Raw genomic sequence first — 27,936 nt, forward strand, 5'->3', positions numbered from 1 at the left:
TGGCAGGAATAGTTACAGAATTAGTGATGACAAGATTGTTTGTTAGAACAAGGAAGGAGAAGAAACGGAGACCCTCACAAATTATGGAAGAATATGACGATTCCAAATTTATATAAATATTTCGTACTACTACTTTTCGATCTCATGCTTCAGAAGCTAGAGAGTATGAATGAAATGTGAAACTATTTCCTAACATAAAACTTTTTCCTTGTTTAGGCCTAATAGGAATTTGATATTGGTACTTCGTGAATTATATTTTGTCGTGTTATAAAAATGACCATTTGTGCCAAAACAGTCTCGTTTATTTGGTGTGTGTAACAATTGCTGCAATATTAGGCAGGCCTATTTCGTTTTACCTAGCACACAGTGACAAAATACACGTAATCAGATCGAGAAACCACTCCAGTTTTGGATACTATTTGTATTAACAGCTTTTCTGGTAGTAGACAATAATATTTCGTTTATTCGTGTAGCAAAATGTTGACGAACTTTGATGAGGTAATAGATTCTTTCCCAGATAGGAAAGTACTCCATATAAAGCCGTGGCAAGATTAGAGAGAAAAAACGCTAGGACTTAAGGATTGAGAAAATGTGTACTGTCTTGCTGCTCTCTTGTATTGTTTTATGTATCCTATATTTAATTTTATTTTACTGGAAACAGCAAGTTATTAGCTAATAGGCAGTAAAGACTGCAAATTTTCTGAAGAATTCATATTCTCCCGGTTACAAATAATCCCATCCACTATTAATCGCGAGATTTTTTTTAACAGGGGCAGGATGTCAAACCGGCCGATTGGGAGCAGGAGAGGCACCACAGAACATTTTAATTTCCACTGGCCTGAATATAGTTTGATGGCACCCATTACAAAATATTACTCATTTGAATTTCACAGAGCGAAATACAGAGACGTGCGATGGAAGAATGCTGTGTGAAGAGGCGTGACACTGCATTTCGGCACATTTAAGACTAAAGAACATGTCTTACATTCCCTCGATCATATATGTTTTATGTATCAGACTCATCAGAAAGATGTGCGCTACAAAATGAAGATATTTTTGAAAAGTCAATTTTTTAAATTTTTGGCGTCCTATCTCAAACGCTCGAGGGAGGGGGAGCGCCACTATCTAATATTGCCCCGGTTCGGAAATATCGTAGATCCGGACCTGATTCACAGAGCAGTCTGAGTTGTAGTGGGGAGGTGGTAGTCTCCACGTGACCCATGTTTACGTTTAGTGATTTTGGTGTTTCCGCTTCGTTTATTGCTCTCAAATCAAATGCAAGCAAAACAGATTTCTGTGGCCGGGAGCTATCAAGTGAATTAAAATACATTCACATAATTATGGCTAAAATATGTTATTAGTTTAAGATTTTATTTTGTTTCCATCTTTCTGACAGTCAAGCAACGAAGTTATTTTTGTTGGTTTGTTAAAGAAATTTGACTTTTATTAATCTTTTCTGCTGAGACAGTCATTTATTGGAAACGAAGTGTTTCATTCCACACTATTGGCTAGTTTCAATTGTTCTCTACATTTCAAGTTCACGTTTTCATCTTCTAGCGCGTTTGGCATTATGCCATAATAAAGAATCAAAGATAAGATAATGCGGTACTGGTACTCCAAGAAAATTTATATCTGAATCTAGACATACGAATGTGCACTTTAAGCCGAATCATGCATTTTAGTATGGTTCACAAAATTCCCATGCTCTTGGAGTATCCTCTAATGTCGTGTTTCTTTTATGACATAATGTAAGCTCTTTTGATGTTTTACACATACGAACGTACGGGCTTCCTGCGTTATCGTAGCTGCGCAAGCGCGGCGACGCCTGTCATCTGGCACAACTGCTGAAACGAATCTATTTCAAACAGGTCACGTGAAAATGTTCCGAATGGTTGTTTGAAAAGCGTTGCATTCAAGTAAATTATATTTCCTTTTACACAAGATGAACTCTTTGTGCGAATGTCTGTTGAATTTCTTAAATCACAGAGCGTTTGACTCTCATTCAAAGTTCAAACCTTTGAGGATGACCATTTAGAATATTTTCAAGCCCAGAAGATCAGAAATTTATGTCATTGTTAAAAATTTTACTGGCACATTTGTATGCGCAAAAAAGATTAACATTATGTGTGAAAGCTTAGCTTCTCTTGCAGCTTATTAATCTCAGGGGCCAATATTAAACGTGAAAGCTTTTCTTTTCTTGTAGCAATGCTATGTACATTAATTTAAACCATTACCTTTTCCTATTTGTGTGTTCACGCTACTTAGCAGTGATGTTGCTATTGGCTGACTACATCACGTGTCCTATGCTCTGAATATCCACTGACATCGGCTGGCGATATTGCTTGACAAGAGCTACGACTTGCTTACAAAAGCACATAGCAATCTCGATTTCAATCCTTCGGAAAGTAACATGCGGTGTTTGGTGGAATTAGAATTTATACTTTCATAATATGAAAATAAGCAGTGTACATGTTGCTGCACATAAGACATCTTTCCAAAACGTGTTTTTTCCCCTGAGTTTTGTTTTCTAAAATGCTGGGAAATTCTATGCTGGTGTATAAAGCCACAACTATTGAAAGGATTGATAAGTTTTACAGTTCCGAGGAAAAGTATACTGTTACTTAACACGGAAAAAGTGTAATTTCATCCGGGAGAAAGTGTATTTTTAACTGCTAATCCAGGAAAAATCCGGGAATTTTTTTCCTCGTCCACCTATACACCCTGACTGTTGTACATTCATCATTTTCATGTTTCCCATTGCCTTTCTCTGGGTTTGCTGAATTGTTCAATACCGGATTTCGGCTTTGACTCATATCATCATGATATGAAACATTTCATTTTCTTTGTTTCTGCAGTGTCAGGAATATAAGCAAGGCTGAGAACACTACTAGCTTTCAGGCAAGTGAGGGTGGGGGAGAGCGATAGACGGCTGGGAGGGAAAGCTAGCAGATGCACAGGAGTTAACTGAGGCACTGGTAGGCTCATTTTAGATGCAGTGCCCAGTGCAATGCTTGAGTTGTGCCCATTACACACTTGAATTGGAGGAGTGGACTGGGAGGAGATGGTAACAGAAGAGGAAGAAAACTGGAGAAGAAGGTGAGTGCAGAATGACTAAATTTAGGGTCGTGAGGCTGGGTTTGAGATGAGTGGAGGGTAAGGACTATTGGAGATTGAAGATAAGATGATTACAAGATCATAGGATGTGTTACAAGAGCACCAAGGGCACTCTTGTGTATGTAATTCAGAGATGATAATGTTTGGAGTGTGAGGAGGGGGGGGGGGATAATCCAATGGTAAGGGTTGTGAAACAGCCATTGAAATTGAGCATGTCATTTTCAGTGCTCATGGTCACAGTTTAGTGGTGACCATTTGACCATTCACTCAGGTGGACAGCTGGTTTGTGGTCTGGCAGACGGACTTTAAATCTTGAGCTTTTTGGGCTTGTGGCTCATGACATCACACTATGGGTACCAATTGGTGCCACTATGTCTCACACTCAGTAACTCATCTTGAGAGGGAGAGAGAGAGAGAGAGAGAGAGAGAGAGAGAGAGAGAGAGAGAGAGAGAGAGATTGGGGGGGGGGGGGGGGGGGCAATGCCCTACTGCATGGCAGCTATATTTCTGCTTAACTGTGGTGGCAAGTACGGATGGACAATAGCAGAGTGCAAACTTCATCCCTATGCTATTTATGCCAACAGTATATGGAATTAAGTACAATGAGTGTAAAAGATATTAATGTAGCTACATATTTCTGCTTTTAAGCTTGTTCAGGAGGCAAATCACGGAACTAACAAGAATATAGACTACAAATTTAGGTGTTTTAAGATTTGGTTTTCACATAAAGTGCAAGAAGTTGAACAAGAAACACACTTTATGGAGGTTAACATAAAACCCCTCTACAAATATTAATGTCTTAATTTAGATAGGAAATCTGCATGTGTGCTATGTCATGAGGAGGCTATAAATTTTATAATCTAAAATAATATCAGTCCGATTTTTTTTCCCCCCCAGCAAAAATCTTAAAGTGTATGCTTACTTACAGTAAACAGTGCTACAGCAACCAACTGAAAATGGGAAAAAGACAGTAGTTATCTAATAGATTCTAGTACTTAAAAATTCAAAGGGCTGGACTGTATCTACAGAAGGATCTGCTGGTTAACTGCTAATGCCCATTGATTTCTTATTTCTTCGTCCCATGGAGAAATGAGTATACGAAATACTCCAGTATTATTGATGAAACTTCTTGGCATATTAGTCTTGTTTTTAATCTGCGAGGAAGTATCATTTCAGAGCACAATCCACTGCAGAGTGAAAATCCATTCTAGGTTATTGTTGTTGTACATCATTTCACATAATTTTAATTTGTTCCACGTGACACACATTTGAAAATATGTTGATACTTTCACTAGAAAATTATGATTCAGTATTTGTTTGTTATAATTTCCACTTCACAAAAATATAGAATTCAAGCAAAGAAAATAGCTGTAAAGGAGATTTGAACCTGAGCTTTGTAGATTAGCAGTCTCTGATGCTACTCATTGAGTTATGGGAATGTTTAATTTTGGCAAATTGTTTTGTACTTAACAGGGCTTGGAAATCATCTCATTTTTAGAAGCAACTTTTTTCACATTTTCTTCTATAAAGTTGTCACTGTTTATTATGAAACTGTTACATCTGAGCGCAGACTATCAAGTTTCACAAATATACATAAAGAAAATCAAACAGGGCCAGCCCATAAGGTCCCCTTGCCAGATGAAAGCTCATATATACACTGACAGGTATAAAATCTGTACAAGCTGGTATTTGACCAAAGTGCAAACACGTGTGTGTGTGTGTGTGTGTGTGTGTGTGTGTGTGTGTGTGTGTGTGTGTGTGTGTAACAAATCTGTTGGTAAAGTCTGGAAAAGAGTGACTCATTGAGTGTGACATCTACTGGCAGCACTAGGTGACATCATGAGCCGTGACCACGGAAAGTTCAGAAGAATTTAACAGCGAGCTTTCTGGCTGGGTGTATCAGACCAGTCTTGTGCCTGGGTCTTCCGCAAGGATATGGCCCATGTGGCAAGAGCTTTGGGGTTAGGTGTAGTGTGTGAGTGGACTACAATGTTATTTGTTTGGGTAGGTGGTGGAATACTACTTAGGGAGGGATGTGAAGGCTTGAGGGTAGGATGTTCCTAATTTATAGGCAAGATGATTAATAGTCAAAGCTCTCATGAAGGATATGGTTCAGTTGTTCCAGTCCAGAATGGTAATGAATGATACAGGGTCACATTTTTGTAACTGGCATATGTAGGTGATTGGAAGATTAGGGTTGTATGTGGATATAACACAAGAAATCTATCTGTGGGCTAAGATTTGGGGGGGGGGGGGGGGGGGATAAAAACCTTCAGCATACTGAGATAGGGGTTGTTCCTCACTACAGATGCACTGTCCATGAGTGGTTAGATTTTATGGGTGAGACTTCCTAGTGTGGAACGGATGGCAGCTATCAAAATGCAGGTACTGTAAATTATTTGTGAAAGGAAATTTTGAAGTTTACCACCTTTGCCGTTTTTCACAAGTATTCAGTTTACTATACAGGGTGTTTACAAATTATTTACACAAAAGTAACATTTAATAGTGAAAATGATGATGACTTACAGAAATGTTTGATACAGCACTGAATGCAGTATATCTTAAAGTTCTATTTACCACCTAACAGTTTGAGTTTCCAACATTCCTGTTAGGCGGCATGCGCAAATGAGTTATTCCAACAGTTATCGTGGAGTCGTATAACTTTGCAGAGTGTGCCAGTGTGGTTTCTGGTTTTATGAATCCAATTTTGCTACTACAGTTAAGAGATAATTCACGAGTAAATATCACAAGCCACCAACTCGGAGACATTCTGTTATAGGCTGGTACAATCGTTTCACTAAAACTGGCTGTGTATCACATAGGACGCCAGGGCAGAGTTGGCCAATCGTCTATGACATAGCAATTGAACAAGTTTGGCAGTCTCACATTCGTAGTCCGAGTAAATCAGCAAGATGTGCGAGTTTAGAAACGAATATCCCTAGAATTACAGTGTGCAGTGTATTACAGAAACACCTGTCCTTCAAATCCTACAAATTAGAACTATTGAAAACTTCAACAGATAATGACAAAGAAAAATGAGCTGAGTTTTGTGTAGAATTTAACAAAATGCAGACTGAAGATGATTATGAAAGGGTGTTCTGTGATGAAGCCACCTTCCATACCTGCGGGAAAGTGAATCGACATAATTTTTGGATATGACGAGCAGAAACCACATCATGTAATCGATCATGTAAGGGCCTTGTCTAAGGTAAATATTTTTTGCGCTGTAAGCTGTAACAGGATTTGTGGTCCTTTCTTTTTTGCTGAGTCAACTGTAATTAGCGTATCATACCTGGACATGCTTGAATATTATCTAGTGCCTCAATTACAACAGGATATGGGCACAGAATTTATTTTTTCTGCAAATGGCACACCACCACATTGTTATCGTGAAGCTGTCGCATACGTCTGTAGCGATGTGCCCCCTTGGCCTGGATGTGGTGGAACAATATCCTGAGTATCACAATCACCTGGTTTAACCCAAATGGCCTTCTGTGTATGCTGTTATATTAAAGACAAAGTAATGTTCCTCCACTTCCGGGAAAGATTGATGTTCTGTGACAATGGATAACACAAACAGTTGCCACCATACATCAAGACTTGCTTTATGGGATGTGGCAGAAAATTGATTCCAGGTGGGACATATGTCATATTACAAAAGGTAGCCACACTGCACATTTGTAAATAAAACTTAAATATATAATGCATCAAGTGCAGTATCAAATACTTCTGTAAATTGTTTATCTTTTCACAATTGGAGGTTACTTTTGTATAACTAATTTATGAACACGTTGTATCTTGTACAGTTGGCCAATTTCGGCCTTTCAGGCTGTTTTCTGGTGCAGTCTACAAAGAAATAAATCAAAGATACAAGAAATATAGATTTGACTGACAGACATACAAAAATAATATTTAAAATGAAACTTCCTGGCAGATTAAAACTGTGTGCCAGACTGAGACTCGAACATGGGACTTTGCCTTTCGTGGGGGCAAGTGCTCTACCAACTGAGCTACTCAAGCACGACTCACACCCCGTCCTCACAGCTTTAACTCCGCCAGTACCTCTTCTTAGTCCGGCACACAGTTTTAATCTGCCAGGAATTTTCATATCAGCACACACACACACTGCTGTAGAGTGAAAATTTCATTCTAGTTCACTGTTGCTGTTTGAGTTTACAAATTGACATTTTGTGCTTTGAGATAGTAGAGCTGTGGAGACTATAGAAAATGGAGTGTCAAGTGAAGAAATTGGAACATTTCTGACACATTCTTCTGTTTGAGTTCAGTAGGATGATGACAGGAGCAGAGGCCTCCCAGAAATATTTAAACCAGGTATGGGAATAACGCCATTGGACAGAACATGGCAAATAAATGGTTTTCTCATTTTAAGGAGGATTGTTTTGTCATTAGTAACTATCCACGTTCAGGAAGGGCTTCACGGTGTGACGAAGATCATTTACATGTGTTAATCCACAATAGTGTACTCAAGAACTAGCAGATATGATGAACTGTGATCATTCCACAAACGTGCGACATGTGCATGCAGTTGGGAAAATTCAAAAATTGGGTGTATGGGTACCATATGCTCTAAGCCAAAATCACAAATATCAGCATGTAGCCATATATGCTTGCACATCGTAGATTCATATCCTGTATCATTCTAGTGATGAGAAAGGGTGTGTTTATGCTAACAGAAGGAAAAGAAAGGAATAGTTGCAATCAAACAGACCACCAACTCCCTGTACAAAGACCTGCTCGCAGCCACAATTATCTGTTGGAAGAACAGTGACCGTGTGTGTGGTGTACTATGAAGTGCTTCCTGAAGGTGTAACCACCACTGCTGACATTTATTGCCAATGGCTGAGACGCCGTGCAGACACAGTCCAAGAACAACAACCAGGAAGGATGTGTGAAGTGATGCTACTGCATAATAACACGAGCTCATATTCTGCTAGACTGACAGAAAACACTATACAGGAGTTGGGTTGGGGCGTCATTCTGCACCTGCTTAATTGACCTGATCTTGTGCCCTCAAATTTTCACCTTTTCTGCTCTGTTGAACAATCTTCAAGGACCTTACTTTCCAGAAGGAAATTCTCTCCGAACATGGCTTGATAAGTTCTTTGCCTCAAAACCATGTGATACCTAAAGTCACAGAATCGAAAAGTTTCCCCAGGGTGGCATACTGTTTTAAGTAGTGAAGGATAATATACTATTGATCACTGAAGTCTCTGTTAGATGTGTGTGTTGTGTTTATTAAACTTAAAAATGCTATGACCTAATGCACCAACCCATTGCTTACAGGTGGCGATGTGCTGTATAATTATCCTGTTATTAAACATCAGATACAGCCTATCAGAAAGCAAGCACTTGACATGCAAGCATTAGAATGAAAACCACATGAATTAAACCCACATGAAGAAAATTGTCTAAATTATTTGTGTTCCTTCGTAACTGTTTTCATTACCATATTTATGTTATTTCTGTATTATGGTTTTTTTTTAAGTAGGTAATGGTCACAGACTGTGCCATAGCCCAATTTTTTTGGTGGGATTTGGAAAGTGGCAGTTCGATTGTGACTTGATCGTACCGATGAATTTGATATCGTTAGAGTAACTGCAATTCTCTCTGCGTACTGCATTTCATTGAATGAACAGTGGACACCATTTTGATGTTACAGGTTGATATTGACAGGTTCAATGACAACACAGTTTTTCACAGCCCCATTCTTTACTCAAGAACTCCATGAAGCGTTCATTCAGATAGGTTTAATATTTTCATTTTCTCTGATAGGGGTACCCATTTTTCTCTGTAACTCATTTATTTTGACATGCAGTTTCCTGTCCATTGCCATTTTAGTGGACCAGAGTATCCTTCACAACTGTTTTATTTCATGTGTGTTTTTTTGTAATTGTAATCTACATTTAGTTTCCATGGTGAATTTTTCAGTCTGATTCAGTGTGTGAGCTATGTTGAAACTTCCTAACAGATTAAAACTGTGTGCCAGACTGGGACTGAACAGCAATTGTGCCTTCTGTTGGCAGTGTTGTTGTCAGTGTGTCAGCTGGGCTATACATGCATGACTCGTGACCCATCCTCACTGCCTGGGTAAAGATAGCTCAGTCAGTAAGAGCATAATTGTAAAAAGGAAGTTTCCAGGTTTGAGATGCACTTCATAACATGGTTTACATCTGACTGGAAGTTTCAGTTCTGTTAGCTCATTTCCTGTGGCCTTGTGTCAATCTGATTTTGTTCTCGTTTCTGCACTAGAGTACAGATCTGCCAGCAGCAATCGAGGGTAGGATTGACATAACAGTTTTTTTACAGAGATGTAGTTCACTTAGCAAGTAAAATACTAAGTTCCGGAATCTTTTTCAAATGTTCTTTGTTGGACACAAATTTCCAGCTTAGGACTGGCAACGAGTGATTTGTCTAAGGTGCATATTGTGACACCAGCATACTAGTGAAATGTTGTTTAACATTAAAATCTCTCCCTCTCTCTCTCTTCCACTGTCCTTCTCCCCCCCCTCCAACCCTACCACCACATTTATATTATAAACAATAATGCAAAGACACAATGTTCAAAAAGATGAAGTGTTCCGGAAAGTGATTATATCTGCGAACAATGCTGTGGCATATGCAGATTCCGATAAGAATGTGTTTGTGTGTCCTCTAACTCTTCTGAGACAGGCGGTCGATTTTTGTTGTTATTTTCTATTTGTGCTCAATAAAGAAGCCTTCAGCATGTCCCCTTGCGGGCCCTGAGTTAGAATAGGCCTGAGGTTTTCCCGCCTGTCGTAAGAGACGACTAAAAGTAGTACCACACCTTTCAGCCTTTATGTGGTGGTCCCCTGTAGGGTTTGACTGCCATTTGTCAACATTTTCCCGAAGAGCGAGCCAATTGGGGAAGGGCACCATACATGGTGCATCGTGTCCATTGTGCATTGAGATCTTTAGCCCACTTCTCGCCGTCGCATTGCAGTCCCGCTCATTCTCCATCTCTTGGGCGAGGGCATCTTCCTGGGTGTGTTTTCCACCATGCACTATGCAGTGTTGCTTTCTGCACCGCCGATGACCATGGACTTCTTAGCAACTCATATCCAGCACAGTAGCCAGTCCGTTGTGGTGGGGCTGCCAGTTACCCTGTTGGTTATAGCCCCCTGACAACACAGGGATCGCTCTGCTGATGCCTGCGCCATTAGCTCCCCACATATGCCATGGAGTAGATGTCCATCTCCCTGGGGCATCGGGATGCCTGGCAATGGCCCTCCCTGGGGCATCGGGATGCCTGGCAATGGCCATCCTGCCAGGTGGCCCTTGCTGAGGGCGGGTGGTGCCCGTGGGCAGGGCCCCTGGTCGGAGTGGGTGGCATCAGGGTGGATGACACGCCATGAAGCATAGTACGTCATCTCATGCTGGTTGTCCTCCACCAGCAGTCTCTAAGTGGGCAAAGTCTAACTTCAGTGCTAAGAAATATGACCCCAAATCATTTCCCTCCCTGGCCACACCACGGGAGGAACACCAGACCAAGGATGGCAGCAAAGCTTATTCTCCCCGGTACCCTGTATGTACAATAGCTGATTGGGTCTCCTTTATTTAAATGCAGCCTCAGTTTCTTGTAGAGCATTTAGAGGACAAGTTTGGGGAGGTGGAGGGCTTGTCCAAAATGCGGCCAGAGTCAGTCTTGATAAAAATGGCATGCTCTGCCCAGTCATGGGCATTACTCACCTGTGACAAGCTGGGGATATTTCCATTACCATCACGCCTCATAAGAGCTTAAATATGGTTCAGGGTATTACATTCTGCAGGGACCTTCTTTTGCAGTTTGACAACGAGCTGCGTGCCACTTAGTGCGACAAGGAGTTCATTTCCTTCTGGTGCATCTATCAGTGTCCGAGGGACAATCAGGGATGCCACCAGTGCCTTCATCTTGGCCTTAAGAGTGTGGCACATTACCCAAGAAGGTCGAGATGATCGTCTACTGCTGTGATGTCCAGCCACATATCCTTCCCCCAGACCGGTGCTATAGGTGCTGGAAGTTCGGCCATATGTCTTCCTGCTGTACTCCACATGTCGAGATGGTGGACATGCATCCCATCCCAATACTCCCTGTGCCCTGCCTCCCATCTGTGTCAACTGTGGAGAGGATCATTTCCCAACTTGTCACACACTTAAGTGATATTGACTGAGATGAACAACAGATATACCCACCAACCCCACCTTCACTACTCACCAAATTTGGTTTTGGAAACAAAAGTATTGTCTTGAAGACTTTTTGTGTACTGCTGTGGAATTGGTTTACTACTCTTTAATATCCTCCTGCCTTATTTGCATGTACATTCATGTGCTGATTGGCACTTGCAACTTCTGATGTGTTGATTATTTTTATATATATATATATATATATATATATATATATATATATATATAGTGTGTGTGTGTGTTAAGAGTTTTCTTTTATAAAATCTTATTTGTCTTGTGCAGTACAAAAGTTTTTATGTTATATGAATAAACAGAGAGTATTTTATTGTGTATCGCCATAAGTATTAATTCTGAATTAATACTTTTCTTTCTTATTTCAGAAAAAGTATATGGAGTGTAAAAGGGACTTGGGATTTTGTATCCCAGGTTTCCAGGTGTACAAGATTTCAAATGGAAAACTAATGAAATATGGAAAAGATTATGGGAAACGTTTGAACAAAAGTTCAGTTATTGATGGTGAGAACTTTTGTAACATATTGTGTGTGTTTGTGTGTGTGTGTGTGTGTGGGGGGGGGGGGGGCTGAGAGAGAAAGAATTGTGTAATTTTATATTTTTAACACTCCTGTTGATAACCCTTTTTCTTTTTTCCCCCAAACTAATTGGCCACTAATAGACAAGCTGTTCACTGACACCAAACTCAATTGTCTTACTGTTTCAGAAAATACATGTATTGTTTAGCTTAGTGGTAAAAATTCATAAGGAATTTACCTAGAGATAAACATCAGTCTGCTATGAGTGATAAAGAAAATTAGGGTGTGTTTATGCTGGCCCCTCGCTGCTCACCGGCATGGGGTGGCGATCGTGAAACAAGTCCACTGCACCTTACCAGTGCATTTAACCTGTACCATTGCTGCTCATGCCAATCCTTGTGCTAGGTGATGATGTCAACTTGGGTTGTGTTTCGCTACGCAACCATCAACACATGTCCTGAAACTTGAGTCACGATTGGCTGCTTCAGGTTTACTCTGGCACTGCCATGTTTGACTGCTCCTTATTAAATGCTTTCACACTAAGCATACACGTGCTTATACATTTCCATCTACATCCACAATGTGCAAACTACTGTGATGTGCATTTCGGAGCGTACTTCTCATTGTATCTTATATTAAGGTGAGTAATGTGGGAAAAATTACTTCTTAAATGCCACTGTGTGAGCAGTTACTAAATTAATGTTACCTTTGTGATTATTGCAAGAGCTGCAGGGAGCAGTAGCATATTCTCAGATTCCTGCACTTAATATTGGCACTTGAAACTTTGTAAGTAATCTATCGAGAGTGTTTGTGTGTTACTTCCCAGTATCCTACCAATGAAATCAACATACGCAGGTAGTTATGTTTTTTCATTAGAATTCTTCTTCTTCTTCTTCTTCTTCTTCTTCATGTTCATCATGAGCTAGCAGGGTCTGCTTGTTAGCACATCTGCCTCCATTTTGGTCTGTCGAGGGCATCTTCATATGTGGCATTGATAAGGTCGTTGGCCATTTATGTCTAGGTGCATAGCTGTTCTTGCCACCAAGTCTGCTTTACTGTGCATGATGTGTCCATACCATCTTAGCCTGCTTTCCCGTAGTTTGTCTGTGGTGGGTGCAGCTCCAAGTCACTGTCGAACTTTGACGTCTGTTGGATGGTCAGATCGGGTAAGACCAAGGGACCATAGGAGCATGTGCGTTTCCATCACGTGGAGATCCTGCTCATGTTTCATTGTCATTGGCCAACATTCCAACCCATAAAGTGCGACTGGGCATACTACAGTCCTATAAACCTTTGACTTAAGGCATAAAGGCATGCGGTGGTGATTAGAATATCAGCATGAAAATCTAAGGGTGCGAAATGTGGTGAGTGAAGTACATGTGGATAAATAAACACAATTATGATAATAATTTTGAGTTGAATCTTTATATAAAATATTCTGGTTCAATAATGTTTAAAATTAACTGGAAAATTTAAGACATTCGTAACTACATGAAAAAGTGCTCTGAATAATTTTTGAGGTGCTGTTATGACTTGTGAAACTATCTGCAGTGTGGATGATCTGTATTTAAATGGAGTGTCCATACCTCATCTCCTTTCTCGTTGTCAGTAACAACACTTGTGGCAAGAAAGAGCCACTATCATTGTCATCAGACATTGCATAGAACATAGTTTGCTTCACAAACTGCAAGTAATTCCTCAACTAGTGATGTGAGCAAGGCAGCTGCAGGGCAAAGGCTTCTAGCAGCAAAGTGAGATGCTGTGTGAGCACAAGGCTGCAGCGTAAATACAACAAGGCTCCCTGCAGGCAACAAAATTGAATGTGCCCACAGCAAGGCTGCAGCTTAAATGTACCCTTAATATAGTGGATTAACAGCAAAATTTGTGTAGTCAATAACATGATGATGTAATGGAAGTAACAGTTAGTTTAGTTTCTAACTTGACAGTAATCTTGAAATACTGGGGGTCAGCATGCAAGCAAATCATATTGTGTGGGAAAAATAAATTGTTTGTTTGATGAAAAATAGACATAAATGTATCAAAAATTGGGTAAACAGTCAATGTGAACCTCAGTGGACTCAAGCTGTTAAAATTGTAGCAGTTCGCATTCGTGAACTTTCAGCTTACTCACATGAATAACATAAATCACAGCAAATAAATTGCCTTCCTGTTTAACGTAAGCCTTGAGCAGTGCTATTGATTAGTCTGTTGCAACAAGCAATATTTTGTGTGCACATTTATTGTCCTTCCCACCACGTTTTACCGTGGGCTGTATGACAGATCAGTCTGACACCATGATCAACATTCCATATTTCACATGAAATCATCGAGAACAATTTCGTCATTGCAAGGAACTGCCAAATTACATGACAGTTGGTAAGAAAAATGTCAACATGAGGCAAATGCGGAAGGCAATAAAAAAACTGACCCCAGAATTTGAACTATTAATTTATTTTTGCTCATTTCATCTACATCTGCATGCCACTGTGAGATTAATAGCGAAGGGTATGCCCCATTGTACTAGTTACAATGGTTTCTTCCCATTCTATTCACATATGGAACATAGTAAGAATGATTGTCTGAATGCCTCTGTCCATGCAATAATTATTCTAATTTTATCCTCAAGATCACTATGTGAGTGATATATAGAGGGTTTTAGTATATTTCTAGAGTCATCATTTAAAGCTGGAGCCAGTTCTTGAAATACTGTTAAGACTCTTCCAGAGTCTTCCTTCAGTTTCTGTGACACTCTCCCATGGATCAAACAAACCTGTGATAGTTCATGCTGCCCTTCTCCATATACGTTCAATATCCTCTGTTAGTCCTATTTGGTACGGGTTCCACACATTTGAGCAATATTGTAGAACAGGTTGTATGAGTGATATGTAAGAATGTCTGCTGTGCTTTCCCAGCATTCTACCAATAACCTGAAGTCTGCCCCCCACCCCTTGTAGGTCTGGGGGTTAGAATAGGCTGAGGTATTCCTGCCTGTCGTAAGAGGCGACTAAAAGGAGTCTCACATGTTTCGGCCTTTGTGATGGTCCCCTGTAGGGTTTGACAGCCAGTTTTCAAAATTTTCCTGGAGAGTGAGTCAATTGGCGAAGGGCGCTTTACGTGGTGCATCGTGTCCATCGTGCATAGAGATCTTTAGCCTGCTTTCTCATCGTCACATTGCAGTCCCCTCTTTCTCCATCTCTTGGGCAAGGACACCTTCCTCGGTGCATTTTCCACCACGCACTAATTAGTATCACTTTCTGTGCTGACGATGACCATGGACTTCTTTGCACCTCATCCAACACGGTAGCCAGTCCGTTGTGGTGGGGCTGCCAGGTATCCTGTTGGTTATAGCCTCCTGACAACACAGGGATTGCTGTGCTGATGCCTGCGCTGTTAACTCCCCACGTATGCCGAGTAGATGCCCGTCATCCTGGGGCATCGGCACTCCCAGCGAGGGCCATCCTGCCAGGTGGCATTTGCTGTGGCAGGATGGGGCCTGTGGGGAGGTCCCCCGGTCAGAGTGGGTGGCATCAATGTGGATGACATGCCATGAAGCATAGTAAGTCATCTCTTGCTGGTGGTCCGCCGCCAGCAGTCTGTAAGCGGGCAGAGTCTAACTTCAGTGCTAAGAAATATGACCCCAAGTCGTTGGCCTCCCTGGCCAACCCACGGGAGGAATGCCAGGCTAAGGATGCCAGTGAAGCTTATTCGCCCCGGTACCTCATATGTACGAGAGTTGATGGGGAATCTTTCATGTCCTTGAAGCCTCATTTTTTTGTGGAGCATTTAGAGGACAAGTTTGAGGAGGTGGAGGGCTTGTCCAAAATGCGCTTTGGGTCAGTTTCGATAAAAACAGCATCCTCTGCCCAGTCACGGGCATTACTCGCTTGTGGCAAGTTGGGGGATGTTTCTGTCACCATCGTGCCCCATAAGTGTTTAAATATGGTCCAGGTTATTATATTCCACAGGGACCTTCTTTTGCAGTCTGACGACGAGCTGCACTCCAGTTTAGAGTGGCAAGGTGTTCATTTCATCTGGTGCGTCCATCTGGGTCCAAGGGATAACCAGGTTGCCACTGGTGCCTTCATCTTGGCCTTCAAGGGTGACACATTGCCCGAGAAGGTCAAGGTGATGGTCTACTGCTGTGATGTCCAGCCATATATCCCTCCCCCCAGAGCGGTGCTTTAAGTGCTGGAAGTTCGGCCATATGTCTTCCTGATGTACTTCCAGCATCACAAGTCGAGATGGTGGACATGCATCCCATCCCAATACTCGCTATGCCCCGCCTCCAATCTGTGTCAACTGCAGAGAGCATCATTCATCTTGCTCACCAGACTGCAGGATTTTACAGAAAGAGAGGAAAATCATGGAATATAAGACCATGGACCGACTGACCTACACTGAGGCTAAGAGGAAATTTGAGCGCTTACAACCTGTGGCTATGACTTTCTCATAAACTGCCGCTACGAGAACAGTTGTCGCCCCATCAGTTCCTCGAATTCCTGTCGTCTCTCAGAACTAAGAGACTACACCTGCCCCATTGATGGTGGGGGGGGGGGGGGGGGCGGCATTTCCCTCCCTCTTGCTCCAGCACCACCTACTTCGGGAGCAACACCCCCTCAACTATCAGGGATTTCAGTCCCCACTTCTGAGCCAGAGAAGCATAAGGCTTCTTTGGCTCCTCTCGCTAGGAAGGGGTGCTTTGGGCCACTCCCTTCTCAGGTTTCTGCTAGTGGGAAAGGTGACACCCACCAGTGCCTAAAGAGCCCAAAAGCAGATGGTCATAGGGCATCATGCTCATCCTGAGTCTCAGAGACTGAGCCAGTGAAGTCCTCCCAGCCAGAGAAACCCAAGGAACAGCGCAAGAAATCAAAAAAGAAGACCCCCAAGAACAAGGAACTTGTGCTGGCGCCCACACCACCGCTACCTACAAGCTCTGTGTCTGAGGACGGGGTTGAGATTCAGGTGCCTGCTGAGGACCTAGATCTCGCCAGACGCTCAGACACAATGGATATAGGCTGCTCAGGCAAAAAGTTGGTGGGAGCAGGTGACCCTGAGGCATAAACTGCCTCATTGAGTGTTCCATGCCTTCCCAGTCTCATGTCGTCGTCATCCTCCAGTGGAATTTCGGCTGTTTTTTCCACCGCCTGGCTGAGCTACAGCAACTGCTAAGCTTTACACCTGCTTTCTCCATTGCCCTCCAAGAAACCTGGTTCCTGATTATGCAGAACCCTGCCCTCCACGGCTATAAGGAATATTACAGGAACTGTAATGACTATAATAGAGTGTCAGGTGGAGTTTGTGTTCATGTCCTAAACTCGGTTTGCAGTGAACCTGTGTCCCTTCAAACCCCACTTGAAGCTTGGCTGTCAGAATACGGACAGTGTGGGAAATAACTGTCTGCAATGTATATCTTCCTCCAGATGGTGCTGTACCTCTGAACGTATTAGCTGCACTGATCAACTCCCTAAACCTTTCCTACTTTTGAGAAGATTTAATGCCCATAACCCCTTGTAGGGTAACATGGTGCTTACTTGCCGAGGCAGAGATGTCGAAACTTTACTGTCTCAGTTTGACTTCTGCCTCTTAAATACTGGGGCCGCCACACATTCCAGTGCAGCTTGAGGTAGTTACTCGGCCATTGATTTATCAATTTGCAGCCCAGGACTTCTCCCATCTATCCACTGGTGGAGAGCACATCACGACCTGTGTGATAGTGACCACTTCCCCATCTTCTTCTCACTGCCTCGGTGTCAGGCCCATGGATGCCTGCCCAGATGGGCTTTAAACAAGGAGGACTGGGAAACTTACACCTCTGATGTCACCATTGAATCTCCCCCACAAGGTAACATCGATGTGATGGTTGAGCAGGTGACTGCCACAATTGTTTTTGCAGCAGAAACTGCAATCCCTTACTCTTTAGGGTGCACCCGGCGAAAGACAGTCCCTTGGTGGTTGCTGGAAGTCACTGAGGCAGTTAAAGAGCGTGCTATGTACCTACGCAAACATGATTACCGAGCACTGTGCCGAGCACTTTGCTCGAGCCTGTGTGTCGGAGAACTACCCCCAGCCTTTTGCACACTCAAACGGGAGATGGAAAGGAAAGTCCTCTCATTCACTACATGTCACAGTGAACCCTATAACGCCCGATTTACCGAGTGGGAGCTCTCAGCTCACTTGCACATTGCCCGACACAGCTCCTGGGCCTGACCGGTTCCACAGTCAGATGACTGAACATCTCTCGCCTTACTACAAGCGCCATCTCCTCGTCATCTTCAACTGGATCTGGTGTGATGGGGACTTTCTATCACAATGGCGGAAGAGCACCATCGTTCCACTGCTCAAACCCAGTAAAAACTCACTTGTTGTGGATAGCTATCGGCCCATCAGCCTCACCAATGTTCTTTGTAAGCTGCTGGAATTTATGGTGTGTTGGCAGTTGGGTTGGGTCCTGGAGTCACATGGCCTACGGGCTCCATGTCATGGTGGCTTCCGCCAGGGGTGCTCTACCACTGATAATCTTGTGTCCCTCGAGTCTGCCATCGGAACTGCCTTTTCCAGACCCCAACACCTTGTTGCCGTCTTTTTTGATCTATGCAAAGCATGTGACACCACCTAGCAACATCATATCCTTGCCACATTGTATGAGTGGGGTCTCCAAGGCCCACTCCCGATTTTTATCCAAAATTTCCTGTCGCTCTGTACTTTCAGTGTCCAAGTTGGTGCCTTCCATAGTTCCCCCATATCCAGGAGAATGGGGTCCCGCAGGGCTCTGTCTTGAGTGTATCACTATTTTTAGTGGCCATTAATGGCCTAGCAGCAGCTGTAGGGCCATCTGTCTCACCCTCTCTGTGTGCAGACGGCTTCTGCACTTCATACTGCTGCTCCAGTACTGGTGTGGTGTTGTTGAGTGGTGCCTACAGGGAGCCATCCACAAGGTGCAGTCATGGGCTCTCGTGCACAGCTTCCATTTTTTGTCTGTTAAGTCATGTATCATACACTCCTGTCGGCATCGTACCATTCATCCGGAACCAGAACTTTACCTTTATGATGATCCACTCACTGTAGTGGAGACATATCAATTCTTAGGACAGGTTTTCGGTACATGATTGACTTGGCTACCTCACCTTCATCAGCTTAAGTGGAAGTGCTGGCAGCACCTCAATGCCCTCCGCTGCCTGAGCAACACCAACTGGGGTGCAGATCGCTCTATGCTGCTGCACCTCTACAGAGCCCTTGTTCAATCCCGATTTGAATATGGGTGTGTGGTTTATAGTTTGGTGGCACCCTCAGCATTTTTTCTTGACCCAGTGCACCACTACGGCGTTCGCCTAGCGCTGGGGTTTTAGAACGAGTCCGATGACCAGTGTCCTAGTGGAGACTACAGTCCTTCCATTGAGGGTTAGCCATGCACAACTGCTTGCCAGTTACGTTGCACACATTTGTAGTTCTCCTGTGCATCTGAATTTGATGTTCGCGTCTGGTTCCTTCAATGTGAACAGGAGTCCTTCCCGTTACCAACTCTCCTTGAAGTCCATTCACATACACCTATGTGGTGTACACCAAGGCCACAGATTTTTCTGGACCTTTCATATCTCTGTTAACCCTGCAGCTCTCGATTCTTGACATGCACTGTGGCCATGAAATGGTTTACACCGACGGCATGATGGCTGATGGTCACATAGGCTTTGCGTATGTTCATGGAGGACATATTGAACAGCACTCCTTGCCAGATGGCTGCAGTGTTTTCACTGCAGAGCTAGCGGCCACATCTCGTGCTCTTGGGCACATCCGTTCATGCCTTGGGGAGTCATTTCTTCTGTGTACTGACTCCTTGAGCAGCCTACCAGGTACCGACCAGTGCTACCCTCGCCATCCTTTGGTAGCGTCCATCCAGGAGTCCATCTATGCCCTGAAAAAGTCCCGTAGTTCAGTGGTGTTAGAGTGGACCTCAGGACACGTCAGAATCCCAGGCAACGAAATTGTTGACAGGCTGGCCAAACAGATGGTGCGGAAATGGCTTAGGGAGACGGAGTGGCATAACAGTATGCACAACAAACTGTGTGTCATTAAGGAGACTACAAATGTGTGGAAGTCTTCCATGCGGTCCTCTCACAGGGAATCAGTTGTTGTCTGCCGGCTCTGCATTGGCCATATGTGGCTAATGCATGGTTACCTCCTCCATCACGAGGACCCACCTCAGTGTCACTGTGGCTCACAAATGATGGTCGTCCACCTTTTGCTGGACTGCCCATTTTTAGCCACTCTGCGGCGGACTTTTAACTTTCCCAGCACCATACCTTCGGTGTTGGGCGACAATGCCTCAACATCAGCTTTAGTTTTACGTTTTATTCGTGAGGGTGGGTTTTATCATTTGATCTAAGTTTTAGTGCATGTCCTTAGTCCCTTTGTGTCCTCCACCGTAGTGCTTTTAGGGTGGAGGTTTTAATGCGTTACAGAAAGGCTGGCTTCTCCTTTTTATTTTCATGTTCAGCCAGCCATGATATCTGCTGTCTTGTTTTGATCTCGTCTACATGTTTCTTGCATCTCTCTGTGGTTTTCTTCTCTGATTTTGTCCATTTTAGTGTTTGTTGCCCTTTTTTCATTCTTGTGGTTTTCTCCTTTCTTAAAGCTGTGTTTTGTATGTCATAATTATTTTACTTCCACCCTTGTGGAATTGTTTTAATCAGAACAAGATACTGATGACGTAGCAGTTTGCGTGCCCCCCCCCCCCCCTTTAAACCAACCAACCAAAGTCTGCTATCTGTTTTACCCATGACCGAGCCTGTGTGATAGTTCAATTTCCTATCCCTGCGAAGTGTTACACCCAGGTATTAGTGTGAGTTGGCTGATTCCAAAAGTGACTAATTGAAATAATAGTCACAGGATACTACATTTTTTCGTTTTGTGAAGTGCATAATGTTACATTTCTGAATATTTAAAACAAGTTGCCAGTCTTTGCACCACTTTGAAATCTTATCAAGATCTGACGGAATATTTATGCAGCTTCTTTAAGATAGTACTTCATTATAGATAACTGCGCCATCTGTAAGAAGTCTGAGGTTGCTATTAATATTGTCTGCGAGGTCATTAATATGCAACATGAACAGCAAGGGTCCCAACACACTTCCCTGGGGCACACCTGAAGATACTTCTACATCTGACAGTGACTCTCCATCCAAGATAACATGCTGTGTCCTCCCTACTAAAAAGTCCCCAACCCAGTCACAAATTTCTCTTGGTACCCTGCATGATGATATTTTTGACAAAAAGAGTGAGTGTGTGTGTGTGTGTGTGTGTGTGTGTGTGTGTGTGTGTGTGTGTGTGTGCGTGTGTGCGTGTGTGTGTGTGTGTGCGCGCACACACATACACACATATCATCATGCAGGGTACCAAGAGAAATTTGTGACTGGGTTGGGGACTTTTTAGTAGGGAGGACACAGCATGTTATCTTGGATGGAGAGTCACTGTCAGATGTAGAAGTATCTTCAGGTGTGCCCCAGGGAAGTGTGTTGGGACCCTTGCTGTTCATGTTGCATATTAATGACCTCGCAGACAATATTAATAGCAACCTCAGACTTCTTACAGATGGCGCAGTTATCTATAATGAAGTACTATCTTAAAGAAGCTGCATAAAATATTCCGTCAGATCTTGATAAGATTTCAAAGTGGTGCAAAGACTGGCAACTTGTTTTAAATATTCAGAAATGTAACATTATGCACTTCACAAAACGAAAAAAATGTAGTATCCTGTGACTATTATTTCAATTAGTCACTTTTGGAATCAGCCAACTCACACTAATACCTGGGTGTAACACTTCGCAGGGATAGGAAATTGAACTATCACACAGGCTCGGTCATGGGTAAAACAGATAGCAGACTTTGGTTGGTTGGTTTAAAGGGGGGGGGGGGGGGGGGCACGCAAACTGCTACATCATCGGTATCTTGTTCTGATTAAAACAATTCCACAAGGGTGGAAGTAAAATAATTATGACATACAAAACACAGCTTTAAGAAAGGAGAAAACCACAAGAATGAAAAAAGGGCAACAAACACTAAAATAAACAAAATCAGAGAAGAAAACCACAGAGAGATGCAAGAAACATGTAGACGAGATCAAAACAAGACAGCAGATATCATGGCTGGCTGAACATGAAAATAAAAAGGAGAAGCCAGGAAAGAAGGGAGTGGCCCAAAGCACCCCTTCCTAGCGAGAGGAGCCAAAGAAGCCTTATGCTTCTCTGGCTCAGAAGTGGGGACTGAAATCCCTGATAGTTGGGGGGGTGTTGCTCCCGAAGTAGGTGGTGCTGGAGCAAGAGGGAGGGAAATGCCGCCCCCCCCCCCCCCCCCCCCCCCCATCAATGGGGCAGGTGTAGTCTCTTAGTTCTGAGAGACGACAGGAATTCGAGGAACTGATGGGGCGACAACTGTTCTCGTAGCGGCGGTTTATGAGAAAGTCATAGCCACAGGTTGTAAGCGCTCAACGAGAAGAGTACACGTTGGGTTTTACATGATTGATGTTTTTGGAATCCATACTGGTTGGTTTTGAGGTCATTCTGTTCACGATACCTCAGTGCATTTGAGCTTAGAATATTTTCTACGATGTACAACAAATTGATGTCAAGGTTATTGGACAGTATTTTTATGCATCACTTCTAGTACCCTTGTATAGACCTGCCTTTTACCCCCAAGAACTGACAACTTTTTTTTTTTTATCTATGACAGATAATACTGTAGACTCTTGCTAATTGGCCCTCAGTACTCAGTAGTCTGGTCTCTGTTATCCGGTGCACATCCAAAAACATGGGCACAATGAATTATCGTGCACAACAACACTTAGTTAAACAGTGCTTTATATACCGTATTTGAAATTGTAGCTTTCTTTACAGTTCGGAATCATATCTCCTGAAAGGAAACACATTACGCTAGACCTCAAGCAGACACTCGAAATTTTATATAAGTTAAATCGAGGTTCTTCACAGAAAACCATTGCTGCTGAGTTCAGTGTTGGACGAGCAACTGTTTATGACATCAAAAAGAAAGATCGATTTTATTCAACAATACTCAACACAAATGGATAGTGAGTTGGGAAAATGGAAGGTTATGCTATAAGAGTGAGAATGGAGAACTGGACGTAGCTGTTTATAGATAGTTCGTACAACAACACAGTAAAGGAATTCCAGTCAGTGGCCCGGTTATAAAGGAAAAAGCAGCTACATTTAACAAACAACTGGCAGTAGTAACTTGTTTACAGCAAGTGAAGGTTGGCTATCATACTGGAAAAAAGACATGGCATTCGGCAGCTGACAGTCACTGGGGAAAGTCGCTCAGCTAACGATAAGGATGCTGATGAGTTTGTAAGCAAGATGTGGAAGATAATAGAGGAAGAAGATTTAACTGCTGATGCCTTGTATAATGCTGATGATGAAACAGGACTGTTTTTACAAGATGCTTCCTTCAAAAACATTAGCTGTGAAGAATGAGAAGGAAACTCATGGTTACAAGCAACAGAAACCAATTATAACATTAATGGCATGTTGTAATGCAAATGTGAGTCATAAACTACTGCTTATGGTGATTGGAAAATCCCAACATCCATGTTTTCAACGCGACGACATGGGTACTCTGCCAGTGCAGCATTGTGCTCAGAAGAAAGTGTGGATGGATAGACAAATATTCTCTGTTGTTCCATGAAACGTTTGTACCAGCAGTGAGAAAAGAGCTAAAGAAGAAAAAGCTTCCACTGAAAGCTATCGTTATAATTGACGATGCTTCCAGTCATCCTTCAGATGCTTCTCTAAAGTCTGATGGTATACAAGCACTCTCTCCCACCGAGTGTGACAGCCATAATTCAGCCCATGGACTAGGGAATTTTGGAATCAGTTAAACGTCAGTATCGACATTCACTTCTTGTCTCCTTGCTGAACGAAAGTGAAAACGACTCCGTAGAGACTATTCTGAAGGTGTGGAAAACAATTAACATATGTGGTGGTGTTTTCCACACAACTGGAGCATGGGGTAAAGTGGAGAGCGCTACCATAATGAAGAGTTGCAGAAAATTGTGACCATCCATTGATGCCGAGTTGGATATGTATTAGTGACAGCGATGAGCCAGTCAATTCGGAATTATCAATTACTTTGTACACTGACATGTTCCACAACCTTCCAGGAGGAGCAGAAATTGATGTTGAAGATGTTACTAAGTGGCTGAATGAGGAAAACTGTGATATGGACCGAACTTTTAACAGATGAAGAAATAATCAAAAGTTTGAAAGAAAGTAATGATGAAAGTGATGAAGAAGAGGACACAGGAGGAGAGAGCATGAACATTTCTCAACTGCTGGTGCTGAAGCTGCCGAGGTGCTCCTGGAGTACATTATGCAACAACCAGATACATGCAGTACCGATTTAATGCTTGTGAAGTGGTTGCGTGATAAAGCATGCCACTGTCGTGTATCATCATTGCGACAGTTAAAAATTAGGGACATGTTTCATGGTGAGTGATACGACTGTATAATTATGTACAGTATACACTCAAGGACTAAGTTTCCTTTGAAAATTAATGTATTTTTGGATCTAATAAAGCATATCCTCTGTGTTTTAAAATTATATAATTCGGTTTAATAAAGTACAGTACACTATATCCCCTATGTTTTCAAAATAAATAAGAAGCAAAATAAATGAATAAAATAGATTTCAGACACTCAATAATCCGGCACCCATAAGTACCAGGAATGGCCGGATTAGCGAGAGTCTAGTGTAGTTAGAAGAGGGTCTAACTGAGCCACAGATTCAGTATAGAATCTGACAGATTCCATTGAACCCTGGAGCTTTGTTCAATTTTTTATGATTTCTGCTGTTTCTCAATACCACGGACACTAATACTTATTTCATCCATCTTTTCAGTGGTACAAAGATTAAATTGGGACAATTCTCCTGAATTTTCCTTTGTAAAGGAACATTTGAAAATGGAGTTGAGCATTTTAGCTTTGCCTTGCTTTGCTTTGCTACCCTCAATTTCAATTCCTGTCTCATTTGCTAGTGACTGGACACTAACTTTGGTGCCACTAGGAGCCTTTACATATGACCAGAATTTATTTGAGTTTTGTGAAATACCATTTGACAATATTGAAGGCATTGATCTCTTGACACTCAACACGTTTCGTTCAGCATCTCTCTATCTACAGCCCCACACTTTGTTTTACACCTATAATGCAATATCCTCTGTTTCTTTAGAAGTTTCTTTACAGTGACTGTTTACCATGGCGGCTCCCTCCCATTATGAACTGTTCTGCTGTGTACATAACTATCCAGTGCTTGGTCAACCACAGTATTCTTCTAAACTTGAGCCATAGTTCCTCTACATGCTCCTGACCTGTGCTGTAACTTTCAAGGTTCCTCATTCAGATATGAAACTACTGAGTTTTTGTCTTTTACTGAATGTATACATCTTTCTATTTGTTTTAGTTATCCTTTGTACTTTGGTAACGATTGTTGCCACAAATGCATCATGGTCATTGATACCAGTTTCGATGTGGACATCCTGAGGTCAAATCTGTTTATTGCCTTTAGATCCAATAGATTTCCATCATTATTGGGGTTCCTAATTATCTGTTCTAGGTATTTTTCATAGAAGGCATGTAGTAACTGAAAGTCGAGAACAAAAAAAAGGCAAGAGTGAGGCCAGACTAAACAGTTTGTCATCAACAGCAGTCAGTCAATTTCGAACAGGAGGTAAATAATGAGGAACTTAACAAGTGAAGACAGCACTGCACTTAAAGCAAGCCTAATGAGCAATACAGAAGGAGAGAACCTAGGACATTATAGAAGTGGAGGCAAAGATCTCTCCCATCGGAAACGGATGCTTATGGTCGGAACCACCATGGACAATATTTCAGCAGGTAAACTGGTGCTATGGTTGGTGCCCAGGCACTTAAGCTTGATGGCTGGTGTGAGAATCTGGGAGCATCTGGAATTATAATGAGATGTATCGATATGGGCAATTCTGGCTGTGGTTGCAGATGCTGTGTGGAGATCTCCATCTTTATGTCTGTGTCCAATGAAATTGCCGCTGGTTTTAATGGGTGCAAATTATATCTGTGAACTTCTGGAACTGACAGTGGTGGACTTTCCAGTTCAAAGTGTACTGCTGGTGATGATTTAGGTGTGGCAGAGGTGTTTTGTACGATGGCACTCAAAATCTTTTTGTGTGTTGACTGGCATGATGTAGCCATGGGTCTTAACCACTGTTGCTGGTGTACACTTCTTTTGGTCTCAGAGAAGTGTGACCACACTACTGTTCCCAGTGAGTATCACCCTGAGTACCAACCGAGCGAGGTGGCGCAGTGGTTAGCACACTGGACTCGCATTCGGGAGGACGACGGTTCAATCCCGTCTCCGGCCATCCTGATTTAGGTTTTCCGTGATTTCCCTAAATCGTTTCAGGCAAATGCCGGGATGGTTCCTTTGAAAGGGCACGGCCGATTTCCTTCCCAATCCTTCCCTAACCCGAGCTTGCGCTCCGTCTCTAATGACCTCGTTGTCGACGGGACGTTAAACACTAACCACCACCACCTGAGTACCAGGTTCAGGATTCCTGGGGCTGTGGGGCTAGGAAAAGGACCTCTCATGGTTGGTCCCCATAGAGGAGTTCTGCCAGCCTAAGATCTTGGATGGTAGTCTTTCTGAACTTGCTCAGGAAAAGTATGAGTGCTCGTTTTGTAATAATGGTTCCCGCTGCTTAGCATTTGCTGCTTAAATCTCTGCACCGCATGCTTTGCTTCGCCATTGCAGGCTGGCTGAAATTGTGGACTAAAATGGTGTTCCATGTTATTTGGTGGGCAGAATTGTATGAAAACTGTTATGTGAAATGGAGCCCATTGCCCAATACTGTAATTTGGGGAACCCCGTTTGACTGGTAGAGTCTGGAGTAACACATTTATTGTGGCTTCTGTCGTGGTGGACCACATAAGGGTACGTAAAGAAGGTATCCGTGACTATCAGCCACATATAGCCTACAAATGGGCCCACTAAGTTCAAATGAATTTGGTCCCAAGGTTGTGGTGGGGGTCATATGAAAAATTGGGGTGGTGCTGCCTTATGGCAGGTACTGACTGAACAGCTGTGCACTATGGCTTCTGCAATCCTGTTTAAGCTTGGCTAGTGAATGTGTCATCCCACTAGAGCTGTCACTTGTTCTTTCCCCCATGCCTGTGATGAAGTAGTTGTAAAACACGAATGTCGCAGGGTGGACGGGATGACAACATGATGTTCACCTGCCTCAGCATCTGTTTGGAGGATATTGCTGATTACTGGCCGATGGTGGTAGATGTATGCCAAGTCTGGAGCTCTTGATTTTGATGTTTTGAAATTGGTGTTTGCTGCCCTTGTAGCATATAGTGCATTACTTGTCATAAGATCGGTTTGCTGTCCGTGTCTGCACAGATGCAGCCTTCAAGGGCAGCCCTTAAAATGTGTGCGTCCTTTCTGCATCTATGTGGAAACACCAGATTTACTGCTGGTCAAAGGCTGGGTCTGGTCACAGGGAAAGGCAAATTAGATTTCCTGTATTTGCATATTGTGCTATTGCCTTGTACATAGCAACATATCTAAATATAGAACTTCGTAAATGCAGATATAACCAATACCTCCTTCTTCTCTGTCTGTCAGTAGCTTTTCAGTATCAGCATCTTGGATGCATATGTGATAGATTGTTCAGTACCATCGTCATTTCTATATGCCAGTACTGCTCCAATGACACACCCAAAGGCATCCACAGCCAGAACCAGTGGATGTTATAGTGTAAGGCAGAGCGCTAAGCACAACATACGCTTTTAACTGTGCGAAGGTGTGCTTGTAGGCAGCTGTCCACCTTTACTGAACACCTATTTTTGCAACTGGTTGAGTGGTTGGATGCTATGGGACAATTGTGAGTGGACCTTTTGAATAATAATTCACTTTTCCAAACAAATCTTGCAGCTCTTATAAGTTTGTTGATAGCTGTCAAGTTGCGATCAGTGGGCTAATTCCTTTTTTGTTTAGCAAATGCATGAGATGTTCCATGTAATCCTGGAAAACTGCCATTTATCTAAGC

The 27,936-nt window shown here is 42.7% G+C and overlaps 1 protein-coding gene across 3 annotated transcripts in view; it reads left to right on the top strand.

Moving 5' to 3' along the window:
• The window catches only part of LOC126162181 (inositol polyphosphate multikinase), a 362,534-nt gene that overhangs the window by 328,368 nt on the left and 6,230 nt on the right, over positions 1-27,936 (top strand). For all 3 annotated transcript variants that reach the window (XM_049918502.1, XM_049918503.1, XM_049918501.1), the window contains one exon: positions 11,697-11,832. In XM_049918502.1, coding sequence (XP_049774459.1) covers positions 11,697-11,832 — 136 coding nt within the window. The remainder of the gene's footprint in view (positions 1-11,696; positions 11,833-27,936) is intronic.

The sequence above is a fragment of the Schistocerca cancellata genome, chromosome 2, assembly GCF_023864275.1.
Source record: "Schistocerca cancellata isolate TAMUIC-IGC-003103 chromosome 2, iqSchCanc2.1, whole genome shotgun sequence".
NCBI classification, from domain to species: Eukaryota; Metazoa; Arthropoda; class Insecta; order Orthoptera; family Acrididae; genus Schistocerca; species Schistocerca cancellata.